Source organism: Chlamydomonas reinhardtii, chromosome 7 (assembly GCF_000002595.2).
Source record: "Chlamydomonas reinhardtii strain CC-503 cw92 mt+ chromosome 7, whole genome shotgun sequence".
Lineage (NCBI taxonomy): Eukaryota > Viridiplantae > Chlorophyta > Chlorophyceae > Chlamydomonadales > Chlamydomonadaceae > Chlamydomonas > Chlamydomonas reinhardtii.
Window position 1 is genome coordinate 5709983 of NC_057010.1, and position 21876 is coordinate 5731858.

The following is a 21876-nucleotide window of genomic DNA, read 5'->3' on the forward strand; positions in this document are numbered from 1 at the left end:
GTTTGAAGCACGCATGCCATGCTGACTCAAACTGTAGACACCAAATAAAGTCCCGTCCGCCCCTACCCGGCACGTACCGTATGCATTAGCAAACAGGTGCCCCCCCCCCGGGTGCTGCAATCACTAGCTAGCTACATGGCTGCTGAGTTCCCGTCCGCCCACCCACCCACCCACCCCGTCAAGCAACATGCAGCCATCCCTACTCATTACTCAACCTGCCGCCCACCCCGCCTCGCCGGCCGCCTGCCGGCCGCCGCTCTGACGGCAGCGGGCTGCTCGAACTTCCCATGTTAGCTCACACCAGTTACGATGTACTGCCGGCACCGGTCATGCCAGCATGCATCATCAGGCAGTTGCTGAGCCGCATGCTGCTGGAAGACACAAGGCGCATGTACGTACTGCTGCACGCACTGCACTGCACGCCGCCGCATGTCCATTTGAACGCATGCACCATGGCCCGCCAGCCGTCAAAGCAGCTCTGCAGTGTGGCGCCAATCAAAGGGTCACGCACGACACACGCACACCGCCGTACCATACTCGTATGTCGGGACGAGAACAGTGCAGCAAGGCATAAGGCGAGCTAATGCGTTGGAACCTGCTGCGTTTGCGCTGCTGCACCCCTACCTTCGACCCTGCTGAATCCCTACCTGCTGATACTTGGCCCACCAGAGCTACCTCAGACACCGCCCCACCGCCCCACCGCCCCCCCCCCTACCAGCAGCCCCCCACCCACACACACACACACCTCACCGCCCAACGAACCCACACTCACCAGCTCAGGCCGTTAGAAGTCTCCGCCGCGGCGATCAGCACCTTCACAGCGTGCTGCAGCGGCCAGCCGCCGGTGTTGACCTCAGCTTTGAGTTCGGCCAGCTTGGCCTTCGTCAGTGGCTCATAGCTCAGCCGGCGTGTAGAGCCCGCCATGTGTGCACGGGCCAGGAACGCCAGCGCTAGCCACTGCTGAATGGCTTCACGCGCGTCGGCGGCTGAGCAGCTCAGCCCCTCGAAGACCCGGACCAGGGCGGTGTACAGCTCGTCCTTCTCCGCAGAGCAGAGGTACTTGTCGCCCAGTCGGTGCACGGCCTGTGACACGTGGTCGACTTGTCGTAGGCCAGCCAGCTGCAGCTCATCATTCAGCATCTTGATGACCAGGAACTCAGCCTTGAAGAACAGGTACGCCGTTTTTGAGCGCTTCAGGTCCTCCTCAAGCTGGCGGTCTTCCTCATCTGGCTGCTGCTCATATTGCGCGCCACAGGTTCGTTGCCGCTTGCTGGCAGCAGCATCGCCACCTGTTCCGGTGGTGGAAGGGGGGGGGTGAGTAAGGAGTGGGGGGAGGGGAGGAAGTAAGGGGACGATGGGGAAGAAGGCGACGAAGGGGCTGGGAAGGAGAGTTGCGGTCGCCCACTTGATCGTGGCAGCGCGCCTTGCTGCGCAACGCTCGAGTCCGCACCTGCGCTGTCGCCTTGGTTTCCACCCGTCTCAGACGTTGCTCGTTGCATGGTTGAGAGCGCAACGCGGGCTCGGCGCGGGCCGGCTCACAACGTAAGGGCACACCGCGGCCGGTCGTAAGCTAGAATAAGATTACAATTGTTTGGCTGGTTTCAATTGCACGGGTAAGAGGCAGAAGGAAGGCGTAGTTGGGTGACGCGATGTTGGTCGCAGTTGACGCGACGTATGAGCAAGCAACAGAAAGCTGAGCAATCCAGGATGTTACGCCAAAGGACTTATATATGGCAAACAGCAGATTATCTCACGCATGGTTACGTGCTGCATCGACCCAGTCCGCCGCCCGTGGCCTGGGCTCACGCACACCGGGTACGCCTGGGTACCACTACACCACCGCAGCAGGTCCCATCGCTTGCCACCCCAACAGCATTCCTTCCCCTTACTGCACACGCGATCAGATGCACATTTGCACGTGCCGATGCCTGGCTACAGCCTGGGCTCGCCGTGCAAGATGCCGCCTGCGCTTGCCCATCACAACCAATCAAATCCCCCAACCACACCACCGATTCCCATGTCATTCCACCTAGCAGCCTGGCGTCCCTACTCGCAAGCCAGCAGGCGCGCTATACACACGTGCAGCCCTGCACGCCACGGAGGCACGAGCCTCATACCCGCATTGCAACTACAGGTAACAAGAATAAAGAATGCGCGCCGCTGCGCCACTCCCCCGCCACTGCTACCTGCGCAACCCACCCGCACAACGCCACCATACGCCAAGCAAAGATACGACACACATCACTGCTCTCCCCCTTTCCTCCCTATCACCCTGGCCCTGCTTCCAGCATTCCCCGGTCCTCTTGCCAACTGGTTAGCAGTCTAGTAGATGATGAGCTTGGCGCGCCACAGCCAGAACACGAACAGCATCAGCAGCCCCACACCGATGATGGAGGAGCCCAGGGCCACCTGCGTGAACAGGCCCGGCGCCTGCTGCAGCCCGCTGTCCAGGTTCATGCCGAACTGCAACAGAGGGGGTGGGGTGGAGGGTGGAGGGAGGTGGTTGGCATAGGGGCCAGGTCAGGTCAGGTCAGATCGGTCGGGTCACTCTCAGTTTACTAAAGACGTCGAAGCAACAGGAAAGATAGCTCGGCGAGGTTACAGTGGCGGCCCCACCCAAGCGCCCTTCGCTTCTCACCCAGGCTCCCACAACGGTCATCATGGCCAGCACGGTGGTGAAGGCCGTGAGGATGAGGTCGATGGTGATGAGCTGGTTGCGGTGCTGGTCCAGCTTGATGTTCACCAGGTCCTCCGTGTCGCCAATGTACTCGTGCAGGGTCTGGAGGGGGTGCGGGTGCGGGAGTGGGGCTTATGGGAGATGAGGGTGAGCGTGTGTGTGCGGGTGTGTGCGTGTGTGAGCAGGTGTACGGGCGTAAGCCACTGAACCTACGAAGCCAGCAGCGAACGTCTCAGCTGCTACCCAGACTCCACCATCTCCCACAACCAGCTGCCCATCAGCTCGCCATCCTACCGAGCATTCCCCACCCCACCCCACCCCACCCCACCCCCCAAATTGCCACCCGCCCGCCGCACCTGCAGCTTGTTGTAGGTGTTGTCGACGTGCATGAAGTAGGTCTCCAGCAACATCTCCACCACCGCCGTCTCCGCCTCCTCCACGCTGCTGTCCGAGGAGGCGCTGCTGCTGCTGCCGCTGCTGCGGCTGCCCGTGGTGCTCACCGTGGAGTGGGCGTCCACCTGCGCGGCGCGTGTGTGTGTGTGTGTGTGTGTGTGTGTGTGTGTGTGTGTGTGTGTGTGTGTGTGTGTGTGTGTGTGTGTTTTTGGTGGTGGTGTTGAGGACACCGTAGTGCGAGTGGGGATTGTGAGTGCGTGTTGCGCATGACGTTCCAGGACTACCGCCAGTTGGCTTCGGGAATAAGCGCATGTCTCGCCACCCACGCGCACTCACCCGCATTACACACGCACACACAGACACACACACACACACACACACACACAAACACGCGCACACACACACACACACACACACACACACACACAGAGAGAGAAACACACGCACACACACACGCACAACACACACACACACACACACAGACACACACACGTACACTCCGGCGTCGTCTGGGCGGGCTTTTGTTTCACATAGGCCCCCTAGCGACCCCGCCACCGCCTGACGCACGTTGTTCTCCTGCTCCAGCTGCCGGCGCTCCTCTATCTCGTGCAGCTCCTTGGCGGTGAGGTTCATCTCGTGCATGTCGCTGTCGTCGTCCAGGAACTTCTCCAGCACCTCTCGCACCGTCTCCACCCGCGTGGTCAGCCGCACCAGGTTGTTCTTGATGCGCCGCACCCGCTCCAGGTGCGGAGAAGACACCTGGGGGAGGAGGGAGGAAGGGGAGGGAGGAACGGAAGGGAGGAACGGAAAATGTGTGTGTGTGTGTGTGTGTGTGTGTGTGTGTGTGTGTGTGTGTGTGTGTGTGTGTGTGTGTGTGTGTGTGTGTGTCAAAACAACAAAATGTGTGTTTGCGTGTGTTGAAGAGCACAAGGCATAAAACACGCAGGGCTCTGTGTGTGGAAGTGATGAGCGGTGAGTAGTGCGTGTGCATAAACCTCATGCAATCCGAGCAATACCCTCCTCCCGCCTTCTCCCGTCCCCCCTCCTTCGTCCCCTCACCTTGTTTGCTAGGGAGTCCAGTGCGGGGTAGGCCGACGCCTCCAGCTCCTGGGTCAGGAAGTCAAGGTGACCCGCCATCTGTGGGGGCGAGGGTCAGGGACGGGTGGCGGGTAGGTGGGCAAGAGGAGAGGCAGGGGAGCGGCCGCGGTCACCAGCGGGGCGCAGGGGATGGCGAGGAGATGGGGCGTGCAAGCAATGGCCGATTGTTTGGTGTTGGGCTTGTGTACGTAACCCCGCCGTCGCCGCCCTTCCTCTCCGCTCCTCCACACCAATCCCCCCGCTCCCGCCCCTGCCCGCCCTGCCCCCCCCCTCCCCTCCACTCACCACGTCCAGGCACACCTCCAGCGCCTTGAGCTCGAAGGGCAGGTCCACGCCCAGCGTGGAGGGGCCGGGCGCCAGCTTCAGCCGCTCGGCGTCCGTCAGGGCCTGGGGGCCAGGCGGGCGGTGGGCGGTGGTGAACTGGTGATCGTGGTGTGTGATGGGGTGCCGCGATGGGGTGGCGTCATGTGGTGAGGGGGTAAGGACCGGGGCGCAGGCGGGCACCGAGACGACGACCTGCCCGACACGCCAAGGGCAATCCCTTGTGCTCCTCGACACACACACCCACACCCTCACATCCTTACAACCCCCACACGCCCGCAGCCCCAGCCGCCGCTGCTGCTGCCGCTGCCGGTTGCTGCTGCCGGCTGCTGCTGCGCACCTGGAAGGACCTGCTCTGCGGCATGCCCCCCGCGGTGGCGGTGCTGAGGCGGCCCTTGAGCTCGTTGATGAAGCGCACCACCTTCTCGTCCTCTGCAGCGGAGGAGGAACAGCGGCGGCGGCACAATCCGGTCAGCCGGGAAGTGACCTACGATACGCCCCACGGCCGGACCTGTGTCTCCCGGCTGCCTTTCGCGCCACTTCCATCCTTCTCCTTACCAACCGTGCCGCCACTCGCGCATCCCTCTTTTGGAAACGCTTGCAACTGGAAGGGAATCCCCTGCCTTCCCTTATCCCGCTTCCCCTCCCGCTCCCCTCCCTCCCCCTACCCACCCGGGTTGACCACCAGCACGAAGCTTGTGGTGATGATGGCCTTGAGGTGCTCCAGGTTCACCACGATGGCCTTGTCGCGGCACAGGATGGCGGAGGGGTAGGTGGTGGACAGGTTGGGGTCCAGCAGCCGCAGGTCGCGCGTCTGGATGCCCAGCTTGTGCGTGATGCGCCACTTGTCGGCCTGGAGGGGCAGGGGCGGCAGGGGCGGCAGGAGTGGGTGGTTGGGTGGGAGGGGAGGAGAGGGAAGGGAAGGTCAACTCACACTCCAGAGATGCCGTACGGTACGGTCTCGCCAGCCCGCAGGGTTCCCTTAGCCCTCCGCAGGAGCCACCCCCGTGCGCTGTGCTGGCCCCTCGCTGACACACCCCTGCTTCCCCCCCGCATGGCGCGGGGTCCTGGCGGCGCAGCGCCCTTCCCCCCCCCCCGCACACGGCAAAGTCCGACTTGGTGCCAAGCTGCCCCTTTTTCGCGCTGTATAGCATGTAAAGCGCGACTGCAATCCGCCCGTTTCCGGGGCTTGCCGTGCTGCACTTTAACGCCCAGCAGCTCAAACGGCGTAAGCCGTGCATGCAGCTTGCTATCCACCACCTTCCGCCACCGCTATCCCTCTACGACGTCCCACGCACCCGGCTGCACCGACACCAGCTGCACCACCCCCTGGCCCCCTCTCCTCCCTCTCCTCCTGACCCCTCCGCCCCCACCTGCAGCAGTGACGTCTCGCCGTTGCGCTCGATGCGCAGCCAGGTGCGCATCACCGACTGCTTGCCACTCTTGCCGCTCTTGCCCGGCTTGCCCGACAGCGCGCGGTGGTGCCGCCGCCCGGCCCCGCCGCCGCCGCCGCCGCCCGGGCCGCCGCCGGCCCCGCCACCGCTCACGCCGCCGCCGCCGCCGCCGTGCGAGCCGCCGGTGGCCAGCACTGCCGCGTCCGGCCCCCGCTCCTCATCCCCCGAATGGAAGCCGTCGCCCATGGGCTGGCGGCGGGCGGAGGTGCGAACGCCGTCCACGTCAACATGGTCCAAACCCCCGCCCACGCTGATGCCCCCGCCGGCGCCGTCCAGCGGCCCGTCTGCGTCCGAGTCGCCGCGGGAGTGGCCGCCATAGCCGCCTTCGTCGTGCGACATCTCGTCCTGTTGCGTGTCGTGCAGCAGCTGCAGACCGCCCATGTGCAAACCCACGCCCGTGCCGCTGCCCCCCCGCCGCCGCCCGTCCCCGCCGCCCTCCCGCTCGTCGATCTCAGCGGGCAGCGGCGTGGCGCCACGCGAGGGCGACACGCGCGGTGCGTTGCCGGGAGCAGCGCCCGGCGTGCCGTTGGAGCCCCCAACCCCGGCTGCGGCGGCCAGCAGCTGCTCAAGCGGCGCGCCCACCGCCGCGGCGTCGCCCAAGGTGATGGCGATGGCGCCGGAGTCGTCCTGCTCCGCATCCGCAGCGAATCGGACGCCCCCAACCGGCGTGCGCCCGGACCGACGCATTTTCGTTGTATGACAGGTGTAAAGAGCCGCTGCAAAGCTACACGGATGCGCTCGCCTGCGTCGACTCTGTCACCGCTGCCGCCCCGCCTCGCTCGTGACGCAGCGCCCGAAACAGGATGTTACCAGCAAGAGCTGTCCTTCATGGGTATGCTGCCTCTACTTTGAACGCAAGAAGCTGGACTACATTTGCGAACCCTGTTGAGCTTGTTTTCCTGTTATGTCCGCTTCATAGGCTATCAAACGAAGTGATTAATCAAGTCACCAAATGGCAGGGAAGCGCGGGGCATCCAGGAATAACAGAGGACTATGCCCAGGCTGTCGCGGCAACGCTCAATTCGTATAAGCGGCCGGTTTAAGTGATTCAAGCGACAATTGCGATGTTCCAACCATTACTTGGGCCTGTTTGAGGCCGGTCTGGTGCAGCGGAGGCCGAGAATGCCGGCAGGTGCCCCGATTGAGCCGGCTGCCTGCGATCATAAGTGCTGGTTTGTGCGCAAATAGCTCAGGCCGAAAGCCATACCACAGACACAATCTATCAATGAAATTTGTCAAGATCGCCAGCTTGTTATCAAAGGTCTCTCCTCGCATCCGCACCCTGCCGCAAGCCGGCGTGGAGGGCACCGCTAGGCTACTGGTACACACGCTTGCTAAACGGAAGAACGGAAACGACAGCTATACTCCACCGCAGCCTCCAGGACGCGGCGTGCAGTCTGAGTCTGGGAACAACCGCCAGAATTACCGCAGCGCCAAGCCCCGGCCTGCACCGGAGGTGACTAGCAAGCCCGCTGCCAAGGCAGCCTCCAATTCAAACCCTAGCCGGCTCTTAGCCAACAGGCTCAACAGCGCCGGCGCCGGTCTAAGCCGCGACGCGCAGAGAGCGGCTGCCATGGCTGCTGCGTCAGCCTTGGGCCTGGGCCCGGTGTCTGCATCCCCCCCAGCGATGTCGCGTGAGGGCGAGGCAGCCCTGCTGCTAGTACAGAACATGGTGGCGCTCGCAAAGCAGCTGCGACTGCCGGTGTCTTACAAGGTATGCGTGTTTGTGTATGTTTTGGGCGGAGGGGAAGTTTTATTGCGGGGCGGGGAGGTTGCGTGGCTGCGCGGGTGGTGGCGTGGGGTGGTGGGCAGTGATTGTGTGGAGCGGTGATGCGGTTGAGCGATGAGGAGCGGGGGCAGTGCTGGGTCGCAAGCATCGAGAACGCGTCTGGCTGGGGGCGAGTAATCATGTGACTGTGCCGTTTCTGCGTAAGCTTCATGTTCACGACTGCTGGGGCTAAACAAAGGGCCTGTAAGGTTACGCTAGTGATCGCCTGAGCACGCAAAGCTAGGCCTGGGGCCGTTTCACGCTACGGCCACCCCCCCCCCCCCCCACACACACACATTGTACATGCTGCATGTAGGTGCTGGAGCGGCAGCAGCAGCAGCAGCAGCAGGGGGAGGCGGCGCCCTGTGACGCGGCGGGGCAGCGGCGTGTGTTTGGGGTGGTGGTGCACGTGCACGGCGACCACGCCTTCAAGAAATACCTGCAGAACTGCAGGTGGGCGGGGGCGGAGGGGGGCGGGGCGGGGCGGGGGGGGGGGGCGGGGCGGGGCGGGGCGGGGGGGGCGGAGGGGGGCGCGGCGGGGGGGGGGGCGGGGCGGGGCGGGGCGGGGCGGGGCGAGGCGGGGCGGGGCGGGGCATGCTAGTGGGGAGGGGGACTGGCTGGCTGGTTGGTTGGATGGCTTGCTGGCTGGTGTGATTGTGTATGGGCGCGACGGGTTAGGTCAGGTGTGGGGAGCCCCTGCTGTCCGCACCCGCTTTCTCACCCACCCCCTGTGCGCCCCGCAGCTCGTCGGACCTGCTGCTGTACCGAGGCCTGCTGCTGCAGGTGGGGGTCTGGGGGACGTGTGCGTGTCTAACTACGATGGACTAAAACATGTCGCGTGTGCCGTAAAGCACAACACAAAGATACTAGTGTCTTCATGCAAACAAGTGACATAACCAAACATTAAGGCCATGTACCACACGCTTCCACACCGAACCCCTCACCCCTCGGCCTGCCCGCAGGTGGAGACCACTGCCGACATGTCGGCCGTCACGGCGGCTCGGGTGCAGCAGGCCTTCCTGCCCAAGTTCGAGAACGAGGGGCAGGTGTGTCCGCGGGCGACACAGGGGCAAGCGGGACCGGGCCTGGAGGTTGAAGTGAAGTAGGATGTGGGTCTGGGTCCGGGTCCGGGTCCGGGTCTGGGGCTGGGTCTGGGGGAGGCATTGTTTGTTTGACCAGTCCTGTCCAGACGCACTAGGTGGTGTCCAGACGCATGAGGTGGTGGCAGCGCGGAGGAGGGGCTGGGGTACAGGGCCTGGGGGCTGGCGTTGGGGACGAGGTGTGTGCGCTGCGCTCCTACCTGTCGTGTTGGTCGAGTCGGGCGACCCACAAACAGCTCCACTCGCGAATGTGCACAACTTTAATAGTTGCCGCCTATTCCTGTGCCTGCTGCTAGGACGCGGCGGTAGCGGACGCAGTGGTCCAGGCCGCCTCCGGCACCGCCGGCACCGGCACCGGCACCGGCACCGGCGGCCGGCCTACGGTGGTGACCATCAAGCACAGCGGCAGCCTGGTGACGCTGAGCTGGGATGGCGGCTGGGCGGCCAAGAACTCGGTGGCAAATGAGTTCACCGCGGGTGGGTGGCGGTGGGAGCGGGTGAGGGAAGAGGGCAGTTTGGGGTGTTGTGCGCCGGATCGGCCCCTGACACGCGTGACCTCGTCAACCCCCTGAACGGATAGCGTACGACACGCATTGCATGTGTGGCAGGCTGTTAACTCCCTTGTCGCCTTGTGTGTGTGCTTGTGTCGCCTGCTGCTGCCGGCCCCGCACAGGCGGCGCGGCGCTGCTACGCGCCCACTACGACCGCCGCCACCTGGGCAACCCGGCCGCCGCCGCCGCCGAGCTGCAGCGCCTGTTCGACGTGATGCGGGAGCGCCGCCTGAGCCTGTCGTTCGAGATGGTGGGTGCGGCTGTGCCTGTCTCCGGGTGTACAGAAGGCATCGTGCCCACATACACCGTTACAGCAGTTATCAGGTTCCGCTGCTCCCACCACCCGGCCTCTGTGCTCTTGCCCTCCTGCCACCCGGCCTCTGCATGACTGCTACCAATACGTACGCCAGCCATAGTCCCCACTTTGCCCCCTGGCGACAACTTCTTGATCAATCATGAACGTACCCCCCCCCCCCGCCCCCAACATAAGTATTATCGCTTGCAACCAACGCTTCTGCCTGTGCTCCGCTCGTTTTCGTTGGTTTTGGTTTACACCCCCGCCCCACCTCCCCCTCAGGTGACGTCCAGCCACGGCCACCACGGCCAGCTGCCCGCGGCCGAGTACCTGGTGGCCACGGCCGCGCACGGGCAGGACCCCGCCACCTCCGCCCCCGCCTTCATGGGCTGGCTGCCCTTCCTGGAGCTGTGCGCCGAGGTGAGAGGGGGGTTACATTCATGATTAGTTAAGGAAGTGGTAGACGGTAGACCATCTTGCGGTGAGAGGGGGGAGGGGGGGGGCTGGGCCTCTCTATGGACACCAATCATTCGTCATTTACAATGTGCCCCTATCGCTCTCATAATGTCGGCTTCCTCCACTTGGACTCCCTTGCTGCTCCTCCCTCTCCCTTACGACTCTGCGTCTCCGTTGCTCCGTGGCTACGACTTCACTTTCGTAAACTCAATGCATGTAACCCCCCTCCCCAGGTGGGTCTGCCCGCCAACGACACGTGGCTGCTGGCTGGGCCGCACATGGCCGCCGCCGCCCGCCAGGCGCTGGACGTGCTGGCGCTGCGCGGCGGGCCCACCCGTACGGCGCTGGACACCCTGAGGCAGCTGGTGGAGGAGGGGGCGCAGGTGCGCGGCTTGGGGGGGGAGGGGGTACATTCATGATGTGTGCAGCAGCGTGTCATGTAGCGAGTCATGCCGTCCTGCGGCGCTGTACGGATGCCTGTGCCGTACCCACACGCACACACGCCTCCTTCCCCTCGCCACGCACCACCCCCCTTGGGCTGGCTTGCACCCTCCACCCCCCATAATGGGTTCTGGGGTGCCATTGATTTATTTCGAGATTGACATCAACTGCCCCAACTCCCCAACTCCCCAACCCCAACCCCACTTCCCCCGCCCCGCCAGACGGAGCCCGGCTGCCTGCACCTGCCCGGTGCCTACCCGCACGACCAGTGGCAGGGCAGCCGCCTGGAGGGCTTCGTGGTGGCGGCGGGGCAGCCGCTGGGGGAGCAGGTGCGGGGGGGGGGGGATCTATGCATGTTAAATAAGACGAGAGGGCGTGGCCACGTGGCGTAGCCAGGAGCAATGTTACATATGTCACGTAGTCGTTACCGATGTCCGTGAAGTCCAGCGGCCAGCACCAGCGGCAGCCGCGCGTAGTCGCTCCGATATGGGCTGCTGCTCTCTCCCATTGGGTCGGGGGTGCAGATACCAGCCCAAAGTAAACCCAATGCAGTTGAGCGAGGAGGAGAGCGGGGCCACGGGGGGAGGGGCATGCGGGGGGGGGGGGATGGGAGTCGACATCCCAGGAGTCGAGGGAACGGGTAAGGGCGGGGGGTAAGGGGTTAGTGGTTAGGGGTAAGGGGCTCGGTTTCACTGCTCCCGGTGGGGAGCGCTTGGGACGCGAGGACGCAGCGCATGGCAGGGCAATGGCGGGACTGGGAGGTGGGCAGGGCAGGCTGCCCATGCCCACAGCACACGCGCCCATTGCCCACGTCCCGCCAAGCCTGCGCCGCGGTCCCACCTGTGTGCTTAGCTTTGTGTGCTCCTCTGCCCCCACCTCTCTTCTATGTCCAGCAAGTATGTACAATGCCCCCTCCATGGCCTACCGTCTACCCCTTCCTCAACTAGTCATGAATGTAATTCCCACCCACCCACCCCACCCCCAGGAGCTGCGGCGGCTGCGGGCTGTTCGGGACGCCATGGCCTCCGCCGCGCTGCAGCTGCCGGCCGTGCCGCCCCACCTGCGCAGCCCCTACCAGGCCGCGAGGAGCCAGGCGCTGGCGGCGGAGGCGGAGGCAGCGGCGGAGAAGGGCGAGGCGGCGGAGAAGGGCGCGGAGCCGCTGGCGGCGCGGGTGAAGGCCCGGCTGCAGGTGGCGGCGGCGGGCTGGGTGCCGCAGAGCGCCGTGCCGTACGCTGCGGCCCCGGGGGAGGTCAAGTCGCGGCTGGAGGAGCTGCTGGGTAACCAGGTGTGTGCGTGTGTGTATGCGCATTTGACGCGCGTGCCTCCGCCTCCCATGCCCCCCCCCCCCAGCTACACACACGGCGTCCCTTCCCACGGCCACTTACCTCCTCGGTACACGGCCAAGCACGTACACCTTCACAGTCCCCAGTGCAGTCCCAGGCCGTCAATTCCAGTTCTGCCCCCTCGGATCCTCTCTCTCGTCCTTGCCCTCCAACTTCCTCCCCAGGCCATCCCCAGCCTGGTGGACGCCGCGCAGCCCTACCTGGCGCTACCGGGCGGCGGGCGGCTGTTCGGCCGGCGGGCGCTGGGGCGGCTGGGCACAGCGCGGCTGCAGGTGGGCGGGCCGTGTGTGTGTGTGGGGGTGGGGGGTGGGTTGTCGGTCAGGCGGTGGCCGGGGTGCGGCGGTGCGGCGGTGCTGGGCCCCGGCGGCGCGGTGCGGCAACTGCCTCAGGTGAACAGCCCTGTGGGTTGGATGGGCCGCGCGTCGTGAATGTAAACGTTCAATGATGTGCAGATGTGTATGGAAGGCACATCATGGGGAAGGGTCGAAATATTTGCATATGCACATGTAGTAGTATGTAAGGTATGTGTGCGTGTGTGTGTGTGTGTGTGTGTGTGTGTGTGTGTGTGTGTGTGTGTGGCTGCAGGCATTGCTGGTGGCGGAGGCGGAGGCCGCAGCCGCCGCTGCTGGGGGTGCGGGCGGCGAGCGGGCGGAGGCCCTGCGGGAGGTGGCGGCGGCGGTGGCCATGGCCGAGGACCGCACACCCGACCCCCTACTGGTGCGTGTGTGCGGGTACTGCCGATCAGGAGAGCTGCTGTCGTAGGAGAGGGCTCTCCACGTTGTCTGTGTGTCAGATCTGCAACTCCCGCTGCTGCTTGTCTTTCTGTGCTGGCTGTGTGGCACGCGACACCGTAACGCACGGACCAGCGGCATGCGCCCTGCTGACGGCGCCAAGACACCATGACTTCACGTTGCCCCCTCCTTCTCTCCACTCCGCAAACTTATTCCACAAGCACACACACCCATACACACACAAAAACACACACACACACACACATACACACACACACACGCATACGCACCCGCAGGTTCGCGCCATGCGGGCGCTGGCGGGCGGGCCCGAGGCCGCCGCCACACTGCGCTACAAGAAGAAGATGCTCATGTGGACATGGCCGTCGCAGCAGCAGCAGCAGCAGCAGCAGCAGCAGCACAACGCCGCCTCCGCCCCTGCTACAGCCGCCGCCGCCGCTGACGCGGCTGCTACAGCCGGGGACGGTGTTGTTGGCTACAGCCTGATGACGTTTGTGCTGCGCAACGGGCTTCCGGCGCTGCGCCAGGGCGCCGCCACCTACGCCGCCTACGTGGACAACCTCACGCGGCGGAGCTGGGGGCTGCCGGCGGGGCTGGCGGGGCAGGTGCGGCCGCCCGTGTGTGGTGGTGGTGGTGGTGTGTGTGTGTGTGGGGGGGGGGGTATGTGCCCAAGCCCATCGAAATTGGTCCCAACTGTCAATGGTGGAGGCACGTGTGGGCCGGCTGCGTGGCGGCGGGAAACCGGCGGTGACAGGTGTGTGTGGAGACATTGAGAGGGGTAGAGTCTGACATAGAATTGGAGGCACAGGGGATGTGTGCCTGCGGTGCACACATGTCTCAGTTCATACACGCCAAGCCTTCCTGCAAGACACGCGTGCGCGCCCCATGGCCCCCAACTGCAACCACTGATGCGCGCCGCCCCCTGTCTCCTTTCCCCCTTACCTTCTCTCCCCTCACTCCCTCCTCGCTCTATTGCATGGGGTTCGGTTTAGTTTGGGCTGGTACCTACAACCCCTCCCCTCCTCCCCTCCCCGCTCCTCCCCGCACAGGTGCAGCACTTTGCCCGCTGCTGGGCTGCCTGGGTGGGCGCCCGCGGCGGCGCCGAGGCGGTGGACAGCAGCTCCTACCTGGACGTGGCGGAGCCCTTCGTGGCAGAGTTCCTGAGGCGCCGCGGAGCCATGGCCGTCAGCGGCCGGCCGCAGGACGCATTCCAGGTGGGTTGGTTGGGGGGGGGGGGGTTGCAGGGATGTTTGGAAAAGCGGTACAGGGGGGGGGGCGGAAGGGTGCGGTGTGCGGGTGCGGTGCGGTGATCATGCGAGGCCCACCTCATCCACCTGTCCCCTCTCTTACTCCCCTCATTATCCCCCAAAACGCGCCTGCTGTACAAATGTGCCCCGTCTCTCTCGCCCGTGAAACCCCTCCTCGCCCCTTTCCTCCCCCTTTCTCGCCCCTGCCCCTGCAGGGTGTGCTCATCTGTGTGGACACGCCCGAGCCCCTCACCGCCGCACTGCGCCGCGCGCTGGCGCCCACCGCCGAGCTGGCTCCGGGCCGCCTGGACGCCGGCGCCTGGAGCAAGGCGCTGGTGGCGGGCGGCGCACTGCTGTGGCTGCCGGTGAGGGCCGAGGGCCGGGTGGTGGGATATGTTTGCGTGTGTGTGTTTTTGCGTTGTATGTTGAAGAGGAGGCAGCGGGTTTTTTAGTATGATATGTGTGTGCGAGCAGCTACAACGGCATGTGTGCTTGCGGCTTGTGTTGTACCTGTATGTTGGCTTTCAGCAATGTGATACCATGCACTGTCCACCTCCTGTAAGGTAATCCCACACACGGTGATCCCATTCGTCACGCCTCCTCTCCCCCCACCCCCTGGTAAACCCGCAGCCGGGTTCCGAGCCGCCCAAGCAGATGCGCGCCTTCCTCGGCGCCGGCGCCGCGCCCTTCACCTGGGTGGTGGCGGCGGCGCCCGCGCGCAGCGGCGGCGGCGACGGCAGCAGCAGTCCCGACGCCAAGCGGCAGAAGGGCATGGCGGAGAACAAGGTGCGAGCAAGGGGCGGGCTGCACACGTGACGGCTGTACATCACGGCTGTACACTGCGCCGTGTAGGGTGCTGCACCACGGCACCAAACGGCACCGTCATGCGCTTGCATGGCCCTTCTCGTACAGAATTGTTTATATCCCAACCATTCGCCCTCGACTCACGCCGCGCAGCAACAAGCGCACCGCCACCATCCTAACCCGTCCCGCTCCTCCTCGCTCACCCCCTGCTCCTCCACCCCCTCCTGCCCCACCCCCTACGCCTTCACTTAGATGATCATGAATGTAACCCCCTGCCCACCCTGCCCACCCTGCCAACCCTGCCAACCCCTCCTCCTCCCCCTCCTCCTCCGCCCTCCTCCTCCTCCCTCCGCCCTCCGCCCTCCGCCCCGCAGCTGCGCGCCGTGACGGCCGCCCTGGGCGCCGACGGCGCCGCCAGCCGCCTGCGCCAGGTGCTGCTGCCGGCCGCCGAGGACGACGTCGACGGCGCCGCCACCGCCCGCCTCGCGGCGGAGCTGGCGGCCTGGCTGGGCCGCGGCAGCCCCCTGCCGCCCGCAGACCCGGCGGTGGCGGCGTACTTCGTGACCATCCCGGGCGCCGGCAAGAGCGCCATCACCAAGTGGCTGGAGCAGCCGGAGGAGCGGGCGGCGCTGGAGGGCGCAGGCAAGGTCACGGTCAAGGTGCGTGCTGGGGGTTTTGGGGTTTGGGGGGGAGACGGCGGGGGAGGTGGTGGGGAGGTGGTGGGGATGCGGAGGGCGGGGTGCAAGCACGTGTGGGTAGGTGTATGCCGGTGGCAAGGCGCTGGCGCTCTGAATGCAGGGGTATTGGTCATACTCTTGGTTTCAAGGCGCGCGGTCCCTCGCACCCCGACCTCACCTGACTCCTCCCCACCCCCCGACGGGTATGGTGGTCGGTAACGACAAGACTTATCTGCTGCAACGACCTGTGAACACCACCTCGTCCTAATTAATCATGCATGGAACCCCCACCCCCCGCCTGGCCCAATACACTGCCGCCCAGATCCTCAACAGTGACACCATGAAGCGCACCGTCAAGGGCTTCAACCCCAACCGATACTGGCAGGTGCGTGAAAGGAAAAACCCTTCTGGCCGAGACAGGCTACAGGCAAACAGCCGTCAGTCGAGCAGGGGCCAGTCACCTGCCTCATTCGCCCCCGGCTGCTCCCCATCGCAGTCGGACTGTTCGTTCCACCGTCAGACAGACACCGCACCTCTGCAACGCTTTGCGCACCGTTGCAATGCAATCCCCCGCAGGAGGTGGCGGCCGCCACGGACGCCTGCCTGGGCGACGGCCACGTGTCGCTGGCGGTGGCGGACAAGAACCTGGTGCCGTCGCCGCCGGGCAACATCGCCCGGGCGCTGGAGCCGCTGAGGGGGCTGCCGGGTGCGTGGCAGGGCGCACAGGGCGCGGGCGTGTGTTCATATATACGTGTGTGTGTGGTGGTGGTGGGCGGGGGGGGGGTATGGCATGGGCACTGGGAGGGGGATGTGGCAGGGTGCAACACATTATCAGTACCGCCGTATTCACGCCTCTAGCCCCCCCCCATTATCACCACAACCGCCACTACCACCACCGCCACCCGCTGCAGGAGTGGCCACGCTGGCTCTGGTGCCGGTGGTGGCGGGCGCCTCCTCCGCCTCCGCCCCCGCCGCCGCCCACATCTCCGCCGCCGCCGCCGACCTGTACGGCGGACTGCCCGACCTGCCCTTCCCGCTGGAGCTGGTGGCGCTGTGCATGATGAGGACGCTGCAGCGCAAGGTGAGGCAGCGTGTTTGCTTGTTCTCTTTGCGTCAAAAACCGAAATGAACGCCCGTACGTTTTCGTGTGTGTGTGTGTGTGTGTGCGTGTGTGTTCGCTGTGTGTGTGTGTTGTTGTGGTGGTGTGGGAGTTGCTTGTGTGTTGTCGTGTTGGGGTAGTCGGAAAGAGCCGCCCGACATGCCCTCGCCCGCATCAACCTGACCTCACCCGCGTCCTCAACTTCACCCCCAGGGCCATGAGGGCGGGCTGGACGCCTCCGCCCCCGCCGCCGCCACTGTGGTGGCCATGTTCGCAGGCTTTTACAGGTGTGTGTGTGTGTGTATGCGTGCGCATGGAGACGGGGGGGCAGGCACTAGCCACTAGGGCAGGGACGTTAAAACTAATGCCAGCAAGCGAACAAGAGGCACGCAGCGAGAAAGGGGTGCGTTGCAATGCCACCCGTCTGGTTCTATTCCTTGCAAGGCTGTGCGCCACAACCTGTCCTCTGTCTCCTCTCCTGCCAACTGCACGCAGGCACAAGACGCTGTCGGACCTGACCTCGGCCCTACGTGACAGCGGCCTCTTCACGCACGTGGCCGAGCTGCCCATCATGGCCGGAGACGGCGCGGCGGAGGCCGGCGGCGGTGGCGGCCGAGTGCCGCTGGACGTGCTGCAACACGTGGCCGCCGGCCTGCGAGACGTCAACGAGCGCAACAAGCCGCAGCTGCCGGTGGAGTGGGAGGCGCGCGCGCGGGAGCTGCTGCTGCGGCCGGACACGGTCGCGGCGCTGCAGGGGCTACAGCGCGGGATGCCCGAGGTTCGCGCCGACATGCAGCGCGCGCTTGAGGCCGCGATCCGCGCCGCGCGGGAGGCCGCCGCAGCCGGCGGTGGCGACGCGGACGCCAGCGGCGCGCTGGTGCCGGCGCCGTCGCTTTCCTCGGACATTGCCGACTTGGCGGTGGAGCCGGCGGCTGCAGCCGGCGGCGGCGCTACAGCTGCTGCTGCAGCCGCGACCTCGGCTCCGGCTGTGTTGGATGAGGACCGGGTGGCCTACTTCAGTGTGGCGGGCCTGGATGAGGAGGCGCTGCGGGCGGCGGCGCGGGCGGTGCTGCCGGAGCCGCTGCACAGCCGCCTGCGCCGCGGCGCACTGCACGTCACGCTGTGGCACAGGTGGGGTTGGAGGTGCTACACATATGTGTGTGTACGTGTGTCGCGCTTCCCAGTGCACCAGCGTAGCAAGAACGGTATAGTAGCCGTGCCGCGCTGGTCTCACGCCCGCCGCCTGGTCACGCCCCCGCCGCGCCCCAGTACCGCCCTCCACTCCATCGGATGTTGACTCCGACGTGCATGGACGGCTGCAAACCCTAGGTTTGCCACCCCTAGCCAACCATGAACGTACCTCTGTCCCCACCCCCCGCACCTCCTGCAGGAACGACGTGAGCACGGGCGGCGCGCGGCCGGAGCTGCGGCGGGCGCTGATGGAGCTGCTGGGCAGCCCCGTGGAGCTGGAGGTGGCGGCGGTGGACGTCAGCCCGGAGGTGCGAAGGGGGGGGGGTTGTGAGCTGGGGTCGGGGGGGGGGTTGTAGATACCAGCCCAAACTAAAACGGGGGTGCCCAGGCGCAATGAAGTCCCATCATCATCAGAAAGCACCCAGTCACAGGGCCGGGGGGAGTTTGTTCGAAACCCAACCAAACTAATCAAACCAACCAAACCAACCAGGACTGGGAACTAGAGCGGCCGGGGTTCGTGGGCCGGGTGCCTGGGAGCTGTGTGCGGGGTGGCGGCGGTGTTGGGGAGTGGCGGGGCTGTGCTAGCTTGCGGGGCTGAGGTGCGGCTTCGGCGGTGGCTGCGGCTGGGGTGCGGTTGCGGTTTGTGTGCGCGAAGTCGCCTTCGCCTCAACACCCAGTTGACCCAGGGCCCTAGTGACCCCTGTTGCCTGCGACTAAGGCGTCCTCGCTGTCCCCCCTCCTGCCCTCCCCCGCCCTCCCTGTCCTGCAGGTGGTTGCGGCTCAGGTGACGCTGCTGAGTGCGGACGAGGCAGTCACCGCCAAGGCCTACCACCACATCACCCTGCTGGTGGGTGGCAGGGCGGGCGGGCGGCAGGGCGGCAGGGCGGCAGGGCGGCAGGGCGGGCGGGCGGGCGGGCGGGCGGCCAACCAGCGGCGCTGACACGATGACGTCGTGCACCCCGCTATCCTTGTTGTTCCAGCTCCGTGTCCTTGCAACGTTCTGGCGCCTCCGAGGCGCCTCCACCCCCACCCCCACCCAGTAATCCGTGGTCCCCGCCCCGATTGCTTACCTGTACCATTAACGCACACACTCGCACAGTCTTTGTTATTGTGCTCTCTAACACACATACACACACGCACACGCACACATACATGTATGTACACACGCGCACAGGTGGAGAAGGGCCACACCGCGGCGGAGGCCAACCAGCTGCCGGCGCGTCTGGCGGCGGGCGAGGCGGGCGTGGAGCGGCGGCCGCTGCCGGGCGGCCCGCTGCAGCTGACGGGCGTCATCACCGCAGTGACGGCGGACGAGTCGGCGGCGGCGGCGGCGGGCGGAGGCACGCCGGGCGGCAAGCGGCCCCCGGTTATGTGAGCGTGTGTGAGGGGTGGCTGGGCATGCTGCTGCGAGTTGCAGAGCGCAGGCCGCAGTGTTGCGGGTGCGGTGGAGGGGAAGAGGGGCGGGCGGGTCCTGGGGCGGGTCTGCACCGCAACACGGCGGCTGGCGGGGAGCGAGGCGGGCTAGATGCAGGCGCGAGCGACAGCGGAGGCGGGGCCGCGGGGGTGCGATTGAAGGCATGCAGGGAACATGTGGTTCTGTGCGGGCGTGTGGGCAGGCTGGTTAGCATGGTGGGCAGCGTGCCCAAGTGGGCGGATGCATGGGCAGGGGATGAGGCAGCCCTCAAATGCTTGTGGGTGATGTGACCCGGGACTGGTGTAGCACTTGGCGTGGCTGAATGCTGCGGTGCGACGCAGTGTGTTTCAGGTGGGGCCCCACTGGTGATCTGAAAGGATGTTATACGCGGACGCGGCAGGCCGGCAGGGCCTGAGGACGGTTCAGGCAGGTTGGCGAGGTCCCGTAGGGTGCAGCTGACGCCCATACCCCAGCAGATGGCAAACAATTGCAGCGGCAGGGCAGTAATGCATGGCTGGTCGAACGCCGGAGTTACTGTACCGACAAGTTGCTGGCTGGCTGGAAGTTTGCTGATGCGCATTCCTTGCGCTCCGGGCGCCCGGCCAGGCGATAGCACCACACAGACACACTGCAACGCCACACTGCGATGCAGAGCCGCAGCGCACCAGGAAGATGACCAGCGTCCACGGATGAGCACCAGAGGCAATCGCAGAGAAAAAGCAGACAGAATGCAGCAAAACAATGGCCGGGCGATAGTGTGTGTGATGGGACAGTGTTTAGGCAGGTTGGTGGAGTCCCCGGTCGAGTCCCTGGTCGCCCACACATGTAACCCCAACACCCCATGTTGAGTGGCGAACCAGCCCCTGACTGCCGTGCTGCCCGTAGTGGTGCTAACCAGGAGATCAGCTGATGATGCAACACGCCGAGAGCGGCAGGCGGCAGCTGGTGGCTGACTGGACTGGCTTTGCGCGTTCCTGGCAGCGAACATCTGCGCGCATTCTAAGCGCGGGGGCCGTCTGCTTGGCCAGTCATCGGATGGATCGCCCTAGACAGTAGTGACCGACTGCTCTCCCCGCACATTGCACTAACACGCCTGGCTCGCCACATCCTTTTTGCGGTTACACACGCGCCTTACCCGGGTCCGTTCGGACCCCTCACCGCCCGTCTTGCTCCGACCCACATCCGCCAGTCTACCCCTCGCAGACTGCATCCCGCCCATACACCCAGCGTCTCTAAATCTATCCAGCCGCAACACTTATCCTAGCCTCGCACGCCCCATGCAGCACCGCGCCGCGCTGCTGCAACGGCCATCCTCCTTGCGTGCTAGCCTGCGCCCTGGCTCCTGCTACTGCTCTGCCACCTCAGGGCATTGCTCCACCCGGGCGCACGCGTCAAAATGTGCCCCCAGGCCTCCACCTCGGAAGAGAGCGCGTGCGGTGTGCTGCCGCCTGGGCGCACGCCCGCGTGGCCTCCACCGCCCCAGCCCTGTGGCTGCCGGCGAGGGCAGCGACCCATGGCCCACCCCGGCTGCAGAACAAAATCGCCGGGGATACGCCCCGCGCCTGCGCCTACAGCCCCCTTCCCGTCAAGCACCATGCCAGGCCAGCCCCAGCACTTGGGACCAGCACTTCAGCCAGTGCCTCGCCATTCTGCTCCGCGATGCACAAAGTCCGCTTGCGGTCCAGCGAGCCGCTTACTCCGACTTCTCCTCAGTCTGGGTGCTCACGACCATGTCCTTATCGGCAGAGTCGCGGCTGCCCTCCTTCAGAGCCAGCTTAGCCTGCGCGACACAAGCAGCGGCGTGTTACTGGTTTAGCCTCGCCCGAGCCAGAACCGACCCCAGTAGCTCCCTTGCCATACAATTCATCTTCGCGCACCTTGAACAGGGCCTGCTCCACGTAGGGCAGCACCTCCTTCTTCCAGGCCGCCTTGCGGATGGCCGTCTTCGACTTGCTGGTCTTCTTCTTGGGCACAGCGGCCTCAACAATCAGAGACGAGCGGCTGGGAGCCAGGGCAACCTGGCGAGCCGGCTGGACGCGCACGGTGGCGCTGAACGCAGCGCTGCGAGACGAGGAGAGGGCCAGCATTCTTGGATGTGGGTGGAAACAAGAAGTGACCTAGAAAATGAAGCAAGCGACTGGGCGTTCAAGAACTGTGCAGCGCTCGGCCAGGTTGGTCTGCGGGGGCAATGAGAATTGTGGCGCAGCCGACCCCGGCCCGCATGGTCGCACTCCTCCCACCTCTTTGCCTGTCAAACAAATACAGGTTAAACATGGCTTCACAGCATATCCTTTATATGGGTTGGGGTGCCACACACTATTGCGTGCGACCTTGCACAACCCATGCTTTCGGTGCGCTGTCGAGCAGCGACCGCGACATCCATAATCTTAGCATCCCAACAGCGTTAATAATATGACTAGGGTGTTCTGACGGATAGAGGCCGTGGGGCTTTGCGGAGGTCAGTGGCACAGCATGTTTAGTGCCTCCTCCTTGCAGTAATGCAAAACGGGCGCGGAGGGTAACAAGGCTGGGATCGTATCTGGGGTTTATGAGTGGGCGGAGGGGAACGCAACGACGGGTGGCAGGGAGACCGCTGGGGGAGCGTGGAGGGGAAAGGCCCCTGAAGGCCCCACCTTCCGACAGAGGCGACCGAGGGCCGCGCGTGTCGCCGTTCCGTTTTGGAAGAGATCGCAACGAGCATTTGAAAGTAGCCGAGGGGTCCGAGATCCCGATGCCTGGATACTAGGGTGGCTTGGCCCGTTGGAACCGGAAGGTGGATGCACAACTATGCACATGGA

At 65.4% G+C, this 21876-nt stretch overlaps 3 protein-coding genes across 3 annotated transcripts; 1 reads left to right on the forward strand and 2 right to left on the reverse strand.

Annotated features, from left to right (window-relative positions):
* Positions 1–1711: 1711 nt before the first annotated feature.
* Positions 1712–7026, reverse strand: CHLRE_07g352750v5 (uncharacterized protein). Its single transcript, XM_043064592.1, has 9 exons — positions 5863–7026; positions 5162–5342; positions 4830–4921; positions 4454–4555; positions 4130–4207; positions 3638–3829; positions 3034–3195; positions 2639–2779; positions 1712–2463 (listed from the first exon to the last, which is right to left on the reverse strand). The coding sequence occupies exons 1-9, from the start codon at positions 6628–6630 to the stop codon at positions 2323–2325; spliced, it is 1857 nt and encodes a 618-aa protein (XP_042923160.1). The 5' UTR covers positions 6631–7026; the 3' UTR covers positions 1712–2322.
* A 121-nt stretch (positions 7027–7147) lies between these two features.
* CHLRE_07g352800v5 (uncharacterized protein) lies at positions 7148–19919 on the forward strand. Its single transcript, XM_043064593.1, has 25 exons — positions 7148–7657; positions 8028–8164; positions 8455–8494; positions 8674–8757; positions 9108–9288; positions 9485–9612; positions 9940–10077; positions 10347–10496; positions 10776–10883; positions 11540–11839; positions 12062–12169; positions 12483–12614; positions 12925–13251; positions 13696–13860; positions 14109–14258; positions 14524–14679; positions 15072–15356; positions 15697–15759; positions 15951–16080; positions 16286–16455; positions 16687–16760; positions 16969–17604; positions 17864–17972; positions 18434–18511; positions 18839–19919. Exons 1-25 carry the CDS (start codon positions 7517–7519, stop codon positions 19037–19039), a joined length of 4191 nt encoding a protein of 1396 aa, XP_042923161.1. The 5' UTR covers positions 7148–7516; the 3' UTR covers positions 19040–19919.
* Positions 19920–20184: 265 nt separating this feature from the next.
* Positions 20185–21244, reverse strand: CHLRE_07g352850v5 (uncharacterized protein). The gene is made up of 2 exons (XM_001692566.2): positions 20956–21244; positions 20185–20858 (listed from the first exon to the last, which is right to left on the reverse strand). The coding sequence occupies exons 1-2, from the start codon at positions 21163–21165 to the stop codon at positions 20772–20774; spliced, it is 297 nt and encodes a 98-aa protein (XP_001692618.1). The 5' UTR covers positions 21166–21244; the 3' UTR covers positions 20185–20771.
* Positions 21245–21876: the final 632 nt, after the last annotated feature.